Source organism: Papio anubis, chromosome 5, assembly GCF_008728515.1.
Source record: "Papio anubis isolate 15944 chromosome 5, Panubis1.0, whole genome shotgun sequence".
In the NCBI taxonomy this organism is placed as follows: domain Eukaryota; kingdom Metazoa; phylum Chordata; class Mammalia; order Primates; family Cercopithecidae; genus Papio; species Papio anubis.
Genome location: NC_044980.1, coordinates 51485894 through 51499888, shown reverse-complemented (window position 1 = coordinate 51499888; position 13995 = coordinate 51485894). Strand labels below are relative to the sequence as shown.

The 13995-nt window shown below is 42.5% G+C and overlaps 1 protein-coding gene across 6 annotated transcripts in view; it reads right to left on the bottom strand.

Moving 5' to 3' along the window:
• Positions 1 to 7460, bottom strand: part of MAP3K1 (mitogen-activated protein kinase kinase kinase 1) — a 77560-nt gene extending 70100 nt beyond the window's left edge. For 3 of the 6 annotated variants that reach the window (XR_002522364.1, XR_002522363.1, XR_002522365.1), the window contains exon 1: positions 6960 to 7456. Coding sequence is in view for 2 of the 6 variants with exons in the window: in XM_009208442.3 (XP_009206706.1) it covers positions 6960 to 7441 (482 nt within the window). In the remaining 4 variants the exon portion in view is untranslated. Of the gene's footprint in view, positions 1 to 5899; positions 6465 to 6959 lie in introns of those variants that run through there. The other 3 variants (XM_009208442.3, NM_001168930.1, XM_021939170.2) reach the window with 3 other exon arrangements.
• Positions 7461 to 13995: the final 6535 nt, after the last annotated feature.

Sequence of the window (13995 nt, the reverse complement as noted above, 5' to 3'; positions counted from 1 at the left end):
GGAGAAAGGACACAGAATCAGGCAAGGAGGCTACTAAGTTAGTGGAAATGAGAGACAATGGGCACCTGGCTAGGGGTGTGATAATAGGTCAAACTGCCAGCACCTAAGGATGGACTGAATCTGAGGAGGTGAGAGGAGGAGGTGTCAAGGGTGACTTCTCGGTTCTGGTTCTGCCATTTAACGAGCAGGGAACATGTTAGGAGGTTTAGGGAAGATCTTGAATTTGGTTTTAGACATCTGACTGCACAGGTGTCACGTAGCCAGGTGTAGGTCTGCACTTGAGGAGAGGTCATGGTTAGGACAATAAACTCTGCAATCATTTGTAAATGGTCCATAACTGATCTAAGGGCATTAATAAGACTGGGGTGGGGATGGACAAGACAGAATGAGAGAAGGCCTAGGACCATCCTGGGGATCTTCTAGTATCAACGTTCAAGAGGATGAAGATGGGCGCCACGGAAGAAGTGTCATAGTTAAGAGGAAAATCAGGAGGGCTTACCAATTAACTCAAGTAACCAGACACTTTCAAATACCAGGAATTCAATTTTCTCAATATTTGACAGTTTGAGCATGGCTCCTATTATTTTGTAACTACACTAATTATTAGAAGGCTCACATAATATAAAATTGGTCAATATTATCAATGACTGCTTGTTAAATGCCAACTACTGCTATCAAACATCAAGCAATGGTCTGGGCGCAGTGGCTCATTCCTGTAACCCCAGCACTTTGGGAGGCCAAGGTGGGCGGATCACTCGAGGTCAGGAGTTCAAGACCAGCCTGGCCAACATGGTGAAATACTATCTCTACAAAAAAATACAAAAATTAACTGGGCATGGTGGGGCATGCCTATAATCCCAGCTAGTTACTCGAGAGGCTAGGCAGAACTGCTTGAACCTAGGAGGAAGAGGTTGCAGTGAGCAGAGATTGCGCCACTGCACTCCAAGCTGGGTAACAGAGCAAGACTCTGTCTCAAAAATAAATAAATAAATACCAAACGTTGTACAAAAACTCATAAAAAACAGTTCTTGCCTTCAAAACTTGTCTTAAGCTAGAACATGATTAAAATCACACTACATTATTTTAATCTTCAGATAACACTAATTTAACCACTTTGGGAAAATTAATTCATGGTAATATTTCTGGGCACCTAATATTCATGGGCGCCAGACACTAGTCTAGATGTTGGGAGATGGTGCAAAGAATCAGATAAAACTCCTGTTCTGTTAACAACTGATATTTAGTATTCAGAATGCCATAAGACCAGTTTGAAGATTATGTGATAACATATCACTTAAATTATTGTTTAGGCAATGAAGAAAAGTAAAGCCGGACACAGTGGCTTGCAACTGTAGTTCCAGCTATATGGAAAGATCACCTGGGCCCAGGAGTTCGATTCCAGCCTAGGCAACATAGTGAGAACCCATTTCTAATTTAAAAATAAAAAAAGTAATGATAACATCTGTCAAGAGCAAGCTTCCACCTACACCCCAGTATTGACTCTCTTCTCACTACACACCTATCCATCATCATTATGCTTACAGGTGATAAACTTATTTAACACACTAACTACAGTACTGTGTAGGCTGTACCATGTGGCTCCAGGCACTTTTTCCAGTCTTCAAGAGGTCTGATGGGTTAGTTAATTCCCAGGTGACTGATGTGTACTTGCAGAATTATACACTTGGTGAGTTTTAACAATTCCCCTTAGTATTCTACAACATCTCGATCAAATTAACATCTGTATCAAACCAGCCTCGTATTCCAAAGGACTCAGTCACTAACAATACAGAACTCCCTTCCGTACCAAACATAACTAAATCACCTATGGCATGCCATAGAGTAAATAAAGACAAGGCTACCTTCTTGATCATCTTACGCCCTAGAGCATTATTTTACATTTCTCCATGTTGTTTTCATAACTAGTAGAGTTGCTGTTACTAATAATAAAGACTGAATTTCAGAACTAGCATCAGCAGATGTTGAATTTCTTGCTCCCCATATCTCCTTTTTAATTTTCTCTTGCAAGAAAAAAAAAATCATGCCTGAACATGGTTTTGTATATATTCCTCTTATGAGAGTAGGCAGAAATAGTTTGAAACCAGTGTGTTGTATCCCCTCTGTATCCCCCATCTCTCTTATAGCACTTAACACAGATTGTGAAACATGTTCATACTACAACCTACCGACAGAAACAGCTTGTGCACTCATAATCTTCTTCTCCACCACCCAAGACCACTACCTTGCAGAAGTTCATAAATGTTAAACGGATGCAGTCTAAAACAATAACAAAGGGGTAGGGTATAGCAATACTAAAAGTTTCTCTTCCTGTGTGATTATCATGAATGAATCACGTTAATTTCAGCTTCTTTATCTCCTTTCATTTATGATTTAATACAGCACAAATCAATAAATCTAAGAAACATTCAACACTAATGACTAATCCTCTCTGGCAGACATGATAGGGTGATCTAAATACAGTTTACTTGTATTACATATACAAGGCCAGGTTACAGAAACATACCTATTGGCAAACTTAGCAGAGGGTAGAGATCTAGCTCATGATCTATTAGAATTCCTGCAAAACAAATTTCTCCTTAAAAATAATCAATTAATTTGATTATTAATTTGAAAAAGAAAATAGAAGCAGAGTAGTGGAAAGAAACAGACTGTGCAGTCAGACTGACTTGGGATTGAATCCTAGCTTTCTTCTAGTTGTGTGATCATAAGGCTTTACCATTTCAGATGAGTTTGCACCTTCAGAAAACAGAAATTACACTATCTTAGGGGACTGCAGTGATGATTAAATGAGATTATATAAAAACATATATATAATACATATAATAGATATTATATACACACACAGAAGGCAAAAAAGGTGATTATATAAAAGGTATCTAGGCATATCTATATGCTCAATGAATATGTTTTAAGCCACAGATAAAATCCTAATATATTTTTGCAATCTGAGAAGAGTACCTGACTAATCTCACACTTTGCAATGAACCATCTACTAATTCTGGCCCTGATTATTTCTTTCATGATTAAACATGTTCTTAAATAATTTCTTAAAGACAACTTTGGGTTACTCCTAATCTTACACATTTCCTCACATTAATATTCTACCATTTACATCTTTAAGTTGCTTAAGCTTTTAACTTAGGATATGAAAAGAGGCTAGGACTAAGGAAACAACCACGTCTATACTTGACATATTTGATAGAAGCAAAGAATTCCAAGATTAAAGGTGTAATATACAAGGAGTTCCTAAGCAGCCTCTAGAGACTACTACTTTTCCATGACACATTTTCCCATTGCCTTCTGTGTAAGAGATAGCCCTCAACCCAAGAAGATGACTAGAGTACAAAATGCAAAAGTGGTGCTTTCTAGAGCATTTCTGAATGTCCCATATTTTTCCTCATGGTAATCCATTCCCCATTAACTAACTTGCCACTCCATCATTTCTTCCTTTGGGATGCACACAGGCAGTGTCAAGGACTGATTAGCCGACTCAGCCTAGGCAAGCTGTAGCTAGTTTTTTTTTTTTTTTTTTTTTGCTCTTGTTGAAAGCAAAAGAACACTCCTTTCTTCCTACATTTTGAAATCTGCAAGTTGACAACTCAGTGGCCATTTCTAAAACATGCAACATATTATGCTCGAGGTGCTATGGAAGTCGTAAAAGAATACCAATGAACAGGGCTACTTCCTGTTTTTCATATCTAACAAAATGGAGTTATTATAGTGCATTGGAAATCATATATTAAGGAATGTTGGTTAACCAGTCATTCTTGCCAAAATCAGATATGAAAAGAAAATAAAAGTTGGCAACAATTCTAGCTCTGATATTTCTCTTCCAGAATTTTATTTAATAAGGTTCATCTTTGAAGAATGCATTAATTTTCTTACCTGATTTAAAATGAAATTGAGACCATGCTTAACTAAAACCTTACAAATTCATGGAATACTAACTTATGTGACTACCTTTATTTTTATAAAGTCACCAACTTAATATTTTAAGAGTAATTTTTCGGTAGTAACGCTCTTATAACTCCTCTTTACTAAAAGATCACTAAATTATATTTTTAGCCTAACAGCTTTAAAAAGGAAGTGAAATCTGAGGGCTATATGAGGATATAAAAGCAGCCTGTGAAATATCTTTAGTTTTAAACAAAAACTAACATTAACAAGTACAGCATATCTTGTTCTTTCACGGGGCCAGCAAATTGATAGTTTGGTTTTTTAAGTTACAAAAATAGGATGGGGTAATTATATCTACCAAACTCACAATAGCCTGTTCAATGGAGAGTAACACTGTAATTTTTCTTCAAAGACAGTAAATAGGAAGAAAAAGCCCCTAAATTCTGTAATATAAGGAAAAATTCCAAACCCTTGGGCGCCACTTACAGGCGCTTTCACTGATTTCAGCTATTAACCCTGAAAAAGAGGAACAAACTTAAAATCTTCTATTTAAATACGAGTATTATTTATATAACTTCTAATTCAAAGTGTATTTTCTACATCCAAAGATCAGAAGGAAATTCTAAAATTAAAAAAAAACCCCACAGAACTCTCAAATATTTCAAAATCTTAGATTTTCCTCTTGGAAGTATGAATGTAACTTAACAACTGTCAAAAAAAAAAAAAGTAAAACATAAAGTTCAACTGACATTTTATTGAGTTGGCTATAATCAAGGGGTTTTTTTCTAAAGCTTTAATTTAAATGGTAAGTAATCATGTATCATAACCAACATGCAACACAAAATATACACACACAAATAAGATACAAGCCGTCTCCCCACAAAGTCTTACACCAACAGATTCAAATGAATTTCAACCCAATTGTTAAGGAAAAAAAATTCACTATAATATTTCATAAGGTTAGGGAATCAACATGTTACTATAAATGAAATCTTTACATATGACATTTGGGATAAAACAACAGCATTCTGACTAGTAAAAATAATTTTTTTAAAAAAAGATTATTCTTACTAGCCCATTATTTTCTTATACTGTGCAATTATAACCTACACCTTAAGCAAAGGGTTTGAAAAAACCTCGGTTATAAAACGCAAATACTAAGCATGGATTACTTAGTCCCTAAATTCTATCTGCCTCCACCTTAGACCTCTTGTTTTGTGTCGAGACAACACTAAGCAATTTCAGTACATTATTTTTACAATGGATGCTCTTCTACTATATTCACAGCTCATTAAGAGGAGTAGAATGCTGACGTTCGCTAAATTATTTATTGTATCCAAAAAGTTAGGTCTCCTTAGATACAATTTTCTTAAATTTGGGGTTAAAAATTTTTATCTGGAGTTCATTTAAAGTAAAAGTTGCCTTCAAAGAATTATTCTAGTTAAGTTTTAATACAATCTGCACAGAAACAGAAAAACTATAGAGGTTCATAACTCTTGTAAGAATAAATTACATGTACAAGTGCACAGAAAACTGTTATCAGTCACAAATCTCCTTTCGTCTCAGTAGTGCCATGGCACACTGCGGAGCATGTTTTTTAGTTCTTGGGGGGGTGGAAGAGGACATCTAAATATTAAATGGATCGTGATTTTAAGCAAATAATCAAGTGCACAAAAAATGCCAGAGCACTTTAGATAATTAATCCAAACCAAGGACTCCTACTGTCAAATTCGTCTCACAAAATGACACGCTTTATTCTCATAATAAAGGTCAGGGAATTCTACAGGGCAACGAGGGACTATCACAAAAACATTTCCAGCAACTCAAAATACCCATCAAGACTTTGTGCTTTGCATACGTTAATCAGATTTTTAAAAAGCAAACAAGGACGTAGCTGTCACACTTAAAATAATTTCCTTTAACATAAAAATTTCCAGTAGCCAAAAATGGGAGAGGCCAATAAACCGCTGGTCTAAATTACCTTACACATACTGTACTTCATATGCACCAGAAGACGCATCTGAACCGAAGCCCACCGCACTGTGGCCCCTGGAATTCAGCGGGCGGCCCGCGCCGGGACCCCGAGCAGGAAGCACCGCACCCGCGACGTGGTCCGCGGACCAAGCCGGAGGGGCTGCGGGGAGCAGTCACCACTGCTTTGAAACTGAATGGCTGACACATCCGGTCCTGGCTCTTACACCACTCCGCCAAATGCAAACTTCAAAGGCCAAATTCAAACTCCAAACAGAAGTCACTCAAGTGACTTAGCAGTGCAGTTCGCATTCCCAGGAACACTCAGAGCCCCTTGGGGGCCGCAATTAGACAAACCGCACTTCCTAAAAGACTGCAAGCCCCTGCGAGTGTGCAGCCTCCCGCCGCACCGCTTTGACAGGCGTTACCAAGCCGTCCTCCTCCAACCCTGCGGCCGGCGCTGGGGGCGCGCCGCCTGCGTCCGGGCCTGGCCCGCGATACCTGCCTAGGGTCTCGAGTCCCGGGCGGGCCGAGGGGCTCTGCCTGTCACGGCCGCTGGGACCTGCTACTTTCTCTTCGGCCCTCTCAGTCCCCCACCCGACCTCGGGCTTCCCACCCACCCCGCCCCTTTTCCGACCACCGCCCGCCGCAGGCTCGGGCCTCGCCCCCAATGCCTTTACCCCGGGGACACCCGTTCGGGGGCGCCGCCGCAGGGCCATGCCCCGGCCCCGGACTCCTCGGAGAGCCCCGATTCCAGGAGTCCCACAAAGCCAGCCGTGGCCCCCTACACCTTTTCGCAACGGTTCCCCGCAGAGAGGCTCGCACGCCTGTCACATGTCTGCAAACAATAACAAACTCTTCCGCACGTCCCCGTCCGGTCCCCCAGGCTCTGGGTCCGGGGCGCCGCCCGACTCCGGAGGGGTCGGGGGGTGCTCAGGGGCGCGGGTCCCGGCGAGCGGCGCGTAGCCTCACTGCGCTGAGCCCCGGGACGCCGTGCATGGTGCCCAAGGTTCATTCATTGCCCTCCGCCCGCTCCCAAGTCCCCGCCGTGCCCCGGCCGCGCTGCTCACCCGGCGGGGGCCGCTGCAGGAGGTGGCTCGGCGGCGGGCGCCCGCTTCTCCCCGGGCTCGGCCGCTGCGGGACTCGAGGCGCCGCTGTCCGGCGCGGTCACCGGCTCGGCAGGGTGAGCGCCGCCGCGGCTCGCGGCTCCGTGGGGCGGCGGCACCGCCACTGGCTGGAAGCCGGTCCCACTCCCCGCTGCGTCCGCCGGCTCCGGCGACGGGGAAGTCGAGGAGGACGGCGGTGAGGCGGCAAGGAAGAGCGGCGGCTCAGGCAACTGGTCCAGCTCCACACTCCGCACTTTGCGCAGCTGCCGCCGCCGCCAGTCCGCCCGCTCGCGGCCCCCGCTGCCCGCCTCCCGCAGCAGTCCCGCGGCCGCCGCGGGCGCGCTGCTCGCCTTGAGGGCCCCTCCGCCGCCGCCCGCCTCAGGGCTTGCAGCCCCGGCGCCCGGGAATCCAGACGACGAGGCGCGATTCCCCGCCGCCGCCGCCATTTTCTCTCGCGGGCTACATTCGCTCGGCCCCTGCGAGGGAGGGAGGGGGCGGGGAGAGCGCAGGGGGCGGGCACTGCGCCGCCAGCGTAAGGCCTCCTGCGCCAACTGCGTGAGTGCGGCCCGCCGGGCGCCTGGCCTGGACTGACCGACGGGCGGGCGCGCTGGGTCCGGCCTGCGGCAGAGGTGCGGGCGGAGGGCGGCCCGGCGGCCGCAGGTGGGAGGGAGTAGGCTGTGCTCTCGGCCGGGCGAGAGGGCGGGCGGACGAGGTGGACCGGGAGAGGGAGGGGGTGGGGGCGCCCTGGACTCAGCGCTGCGAGCGCCGCGCCGCCAGGTAGTCCCGGCCTCACCGGCGACAGGAGGAGCCTTGGCGGCGGCGCCGCGCCGCTTCCTCCGCAATCTCGGCCCGGCTCCGCGGGAGCTCGCCGGAGGGGAGTTGCGGCTTCCGAAAGAAAGAATTAGTTCCGACTTGGGTTTCTGGTGCTTGAAAAGGACGCAGGCCAGAGGGTTTACAGTCTGTCATTCGCACTGCCCTTTGCAGTGGGCGTCGAGGGACCAGGGCGCGGACCAGCCTCCCACCGACGCGCAGGTGGCGCCCGGGACCGTCGCCTGCTGCAAAGCGAAAGCAAGTCAACGTTTAGCAGGCAGGCTGCCGCGGACCAGAAAAATAAAAGTTTTGTTTTTGTTTTATTTTGAAAAGAAAACACTCCTCTATTGTCCCACTCCTATCCCTGTGCTACAAATAACAAAACTTCAAAGTTTTCTATAATACGTTACATCCTGAAGCTGCTGATTTGGGACAACTACCCCCTTCCCGCACCAAGTCCCCACAGCCTCTGAGAAACCGTGGTGGGGAGGAAAGGAAGGGGGTGTCCTGGTCGATCTTTAGTAGTTTTTCCTTGGCTGTCTTTGGGAAAGACAGTCGCGTACAGGACCACATAGAGCGTGTTTGGGGAGGGGACCAGCGCTGTGCCAGGAAGTGCTCGGCAATGTCACCCTCGGCCAGGTCGGCCCTCCCCGAATCCGATGCTTCTCACCGCACGTCCTTCTTCCCTGCAGGGTCGGGCCACCGGCTGGGTTCCCTCTGTCCCCACCCCTGCAGGGCCGGGCTGCCCCTAGTTCCTGGACTCTACGTGAGAAGGTGCTTTGGGATGGAAAAAGCAACATTTACACGTCAATGATTTTTGACCTTTTGTCAACTGAGGAGAGCTTCTGTGTTGCGTATATTTCTTCCTTCCTTGCCTTTCCTCCCGCTGGTTTGTTTAGGATGGGGAATCTCCCAAAACCCAGGAGGAGCGTCTATAGATTTACTTTGTGAAATATGATTAAGGAGGGGGGAAGTTAGGGGTGGGGAGTACGGATTCTCACGGAGGTAATCTTGTCAGTCTTCACATATTTAGACAAAAGCCTGAACTATTTACAGAAAAATTCCATTGACTTCTTGAGACTAGGTAAAATGAAAGCCCCTTTCCCAGATATAATGTTAACTGCGTAAGCAGGTTAGATCAGAGGGGTTTTAAAAAGTCCGGATTTCATATTAGCTCAATGTTTTGAAAACTGCTGTAACATCTCCCGTAAGATAGTTTCAGATCGTTATACTCAACGGTACAAATTTTGAAAGTTCAGATAAATCTGTTAAAAATTAAGTCTACAGTTAGGCTATAATTATATGCTCTTTTAATGGCACTCAAATGTATCATTCAAACCAAACAGTAGTTATTTCCTAGGTTTTCCCGGATTGTCACACCCACCAAATCCTAAACTGAAACGGATAAACTTTCCTTGTTCAAATTTTAATCTAAAGACTTTTAAATTTGCACGCACATATTCAGGTACCTGTAAGTGAGAAAAGTAAGTGGAAGACTTTAGCCAGAGTAGCAAAGTAAAAAGGAGTTTCCAGCAAAACTTTGATTTTTGACTCTCTGTACAGTGGTTGAAACTGGGGGGGATCAAAGGGAGAGGGCTACCCAGCGCAGCACTATCAACTAGACCCAATTCTCTAACTTCCTCCAGCCACCACATATTACTATGGAGAAACCTCAGTGTTGACCTTTTCCCACAGTTTTTGGTGCTTTGAGTCATTTTTTTTCTTTAATTTTTTACGTAAATATTCAGGTTGTCATTATGCGTCTGCATATGGACACACTGATTTCTTAAAGAGAGAACCAAAGGGCATGCTTAACTGAAAAGGGTGTTCTCCCCCCGCCGTATGTTAATAGAAGTTTTGAGGAGTGTTTAACTGTATGGGATTGCTACCAAAGTTTCTGAGTCTTATGCATGATGAAGACTCTAGCTCTGGTTTTGGTGCTGTTCAATCCTGCTCTATGTTACTGCAGAGAGGTGGATGTCAAATATCAAGTACTGTAGGCTCTGAATTCTCTTAATATGATTTCTTTAATGACATTCAGGAGACTTGTATTTCTTCCAAGGTTGTTTCTAGACTGAAAGCTCCGGTTCCTATTTCAAAGCTCTTCATTTCCATCCTCACTGGGACGTAAACCTTGCAATGATTTCACGCATGCAATTTCATGTCAATTTCAGTAACCTTTATACCGTTGCATTACAGATCACTGCCTCCACATAGTGCTGCTGGAAACTACATCACACTTCAGTTCCTACACCATATTCACGTTGAGGATCGCTTTTGACACTGGGCATTTCCTCACTGTGCGTAAATATCACAAATATTAGAATGAGCAGACATAATATACATTGGGAGAATTATTTCAGCCTGTACATGATTCATCATATATTTAGTAAGCACCTACTGTGCACATGCAGGAATTTTTCTCCTCTGAGGATATTGTTTGTTGTTTTTAATTTCTACAAAAATGAATAAACAAAATATTCCGATCTACACATATTTTTATTAGTGGGTATTTATCAGGCTGACTGGTAGAATTCCAGATCCATCAGTATGTGAGTGTATTCACATATTCATGGCTGTTTGTGAGTTCTTACCTCAGATAAACGTAAAAGAATAATGTAACCTTGAGAATAGGGTAAAAGCTGGTGTTCTTTCAAGCTTACAAATATTTGTTATGGAATACTTGCAGGAGTGCTGGGCCTAGGATTTGGTTTCTGCATGCTCTTTCCAGACAACATACTTCCCAGGTGTTTTCAGATGTTCTAAGTCAGAAAATCCTGTCATCAGTGGGATAATTGGTTCCCTACAAGGGCACTGTAAATGACATTATAGTAGAAGGTCTCTTAACCAGCCTCCATTTAGCTGACTCATCCAGTAACAGATACCAGCCATTACTGTGTGGTGTACAACATGCAGATGACACAGCACAATAAATGCTCAGGCCAGTGGCTGGTGTGCACCTGCATACTTCTGTTCCCACTAGGTGAGTTATGGGTCCCGTGAGAATCCATTGTACTTGTTCCCAAACTCGATTCCGCCTATTACAATGTTCCTTGTGAAATTTAATTAAATAATACACAATTGATTATTAAATTAATAAAACATGAGTATGTGTGTGCAAAAAAAAAAGTTCCAGTGAAAATGAAGTGAAATGCTTTGAGAGAAAATGATTGAAACTGGGGATCAAAGTGAGGCGGTACCCAGTGCAACACTGTCAATTTAACAATTCTCTAACTTCTTCCCAGCCACCACATATCACCATGGCGAAACCTAAGTGCCGGTCTTTCCAATAGTTTTTGATGCTTGTAGTCATTTTTATTTTAATCACTTATGTGAATATTCAGGTTATCATTGTGCATTTGCATATGGACACACTGATTTTTTTAAGAGAAAAATAATGAGACGACATACTTAATTGAAAGGGTGTTCTTCCTTTACCATATGTTAGTAGGAAGTATTGGAGGCGAGGCACTGAAAAAATCTTTGTCAAATTAGTTGTGGGTATGACCATTGTGAAAGATTGGGAAGAAAGCATTCAAGCCTAGAATTTACTTTGCAGGTATCTATCAAGAGTCACTTTGCTTTAAAGAAACTAAAACTGAAAATTGTAGACAACGTGAAAGATACATGGAACTCTAAACGGTGGACCCACATTCTAAAGACTAAGGCCCTACAGCCAAATATTGACCAAAAAAACCCCAAACCAACCAAAACAAAACACTGTTGTTTATATGTTTTAAGCTAAAGTAAAATACTTAAGAGATATATATGATTCCTTTTTATTAATAAACTTTCTAAACATTTTGCATGTATTTGCATGTTCTTAAAATTAGAAATTAATTTTCGTAATAAATAATGAAAAGTACTTGAATTGGAATTTTATATTTAAGAATACAACTGTAACTTATTAAATTTAATTTGCCTCAGAGTAAGCAAAATTCTTCTCACTTTACAATCCTGCACTGATTGAATTCTTTGAATGGCCATCGTGGTTGCTATTTTTTGATGCATACTGAGATATTCTTTTTCCATTTGACCTTTGTGGCTTAATCAGGGCTATCATTTTTGCAAACAATATTTGAAGGGTTCATACATTTTCCCAAGATCCTCCTGTAATACTCAATTGCTTTCTTTAGACTAGTGTCCTTGTCAGTTTTTTCTTCCTTTTACCAACTTCCTGGTACAACTCTGCTGAATCCTGCATTCACAAGGCTTTGCATGTGACCTGAGCAGTTCAGGACCACTTTCATTGGCTCTGTTCACTTCTGCATCTTTTGCAACGTTTGCACCTTCACTTTGCAATTGATTTCCATTGTTTTGTGGCCAAAGCTGCTATAAAGAGGAATACAAAGTTGGCATGGGGTTGGGCACAGTGGTTCACGCCTGAAATCCCAGCACTTTGGAAGACCGAGACAGTAGGATTACTTGAGACCTGGAGTTTCAGGCCAGCCTGGGTGACATAGTGAGACCCTCATCTCTACAAAAATCAAAAAAAAAAAAAAAAGTAACTGGGCATGGTGGCACACGCTTATATTCCCAGATACTCAGGAGGCTGAGATGGGAAGATGGACTATGCCCAGGAGATCCAGACTGCAGAATCACACCACTGCACTCCAGCCTGGGCCACAGAGCAACACCCTGCCTCTAAAAATAAATCAATAAATACAAATTTTCAAAAATTGTCATGCACTAGAGGAATGCTGTCTAACAAAATATAGTGCAATCCAAGTATATAATTTTAAATTTTCTAGTAGACACGTTTAAAACCAGGTGAAATTAATTTCAATAATGTATTTTATTTTACGTAACATATCCAAAAAATTATTTTCATGAGTAATCAATCAGTGTATAACGTATTACGAATGAGATAGTTTCTCTTTTTTGGTGCTAGATCTTTGAAATATGGTGTGTGTTTTACACTGACAGGACATTTCTAACATCTTAATTCAGACTAGCCACATTTTGAATGTTCAAAGGCTGCAGGTAGCTGGCATATTGGACAGTGCAGACCTAGAACTATAGTACCTAACACCAATGAGTTTTATGAATTGTTAAATGCTTTATTAGGTCAGGATTAACATATAAGAAAAATAATCCACATGTATATGTTCAGGAAATAAAGAAGAAATGCATTAGATATAAATTATAGTCATGTACTGCATAATGATGGACACATATATGATGGTGGTCCCAGAAGATTATAATGCCATATTTTTACTGTACATTTTCTATGTTTAGATATATTTGGATGCCCAAATACCTACCATTGTGTTACACTGCCTACAGTCTTCAGTACAGTCACATGCTATATAGGTTTGTAGCCTCGGAGCAATAAGCTGTACCATATAGCTTATGTGTGTAGTAGGCTATACTATCTAGATTTGTGTACATACACTCTATGATGTTCACACAATGACAAAATCACCTAATGATGCATTCTCATAATGTATCGAATGTATCCCAGTCATTAAGTGATGCATGACTGTAGTAACACATAACTAAGAAAATTAGTCTTTCCACCTCTACTAGCTACCTTTTCAAATACATTTTAGCCACTACTGTTGGAGTTACCTTTCTCAATTACAGTTCTGATTCTGTCCTCTCTCCTCAAACCCTTTAATGGTTCCACACTGTATGGAATCTACATTCTTTGATTCATTAAACAAACATCAAGTGCATTTTCTCCTATGTGCTATACACTGTGCATACCCTAGAGATCAAAGTAGGTATGACATTTACCCTCATGGAACTCCCAGTCTATCACCTCCCTTACTTTCCACCATTGACAGTTCAGTTCTCACCATAGTACATTCTATCCTGAGGGCTGGGCTCCAGCCACAAATATCTGTTCCCCCTAGTTAGGAATATATCGTGCTGTCTTTCCTCTTCTCCTGAAAACACTTCCTTAAATCCACTTCACCCCTAAAACCCTCACTACACCACCCCTGGGCCAATCCTTTTCCTGACATTTGCAGGGGCAGGGTGAGAATACAGATGGAGGCCCCTTACAACATTTTTAATTATTTACAAGTTAAACTGTAAGCCAACAGTAAGTAAAATATATTCTAGAGTTCCACTTTGATAAGTATAGTTTTATAAAGACAAAATTGAATATTATATGTAAAGTTCTGGCTTTTATATGACTGATATGACAAAATATCAAAGATAGTTGTATTTAATTGCAGTCCAT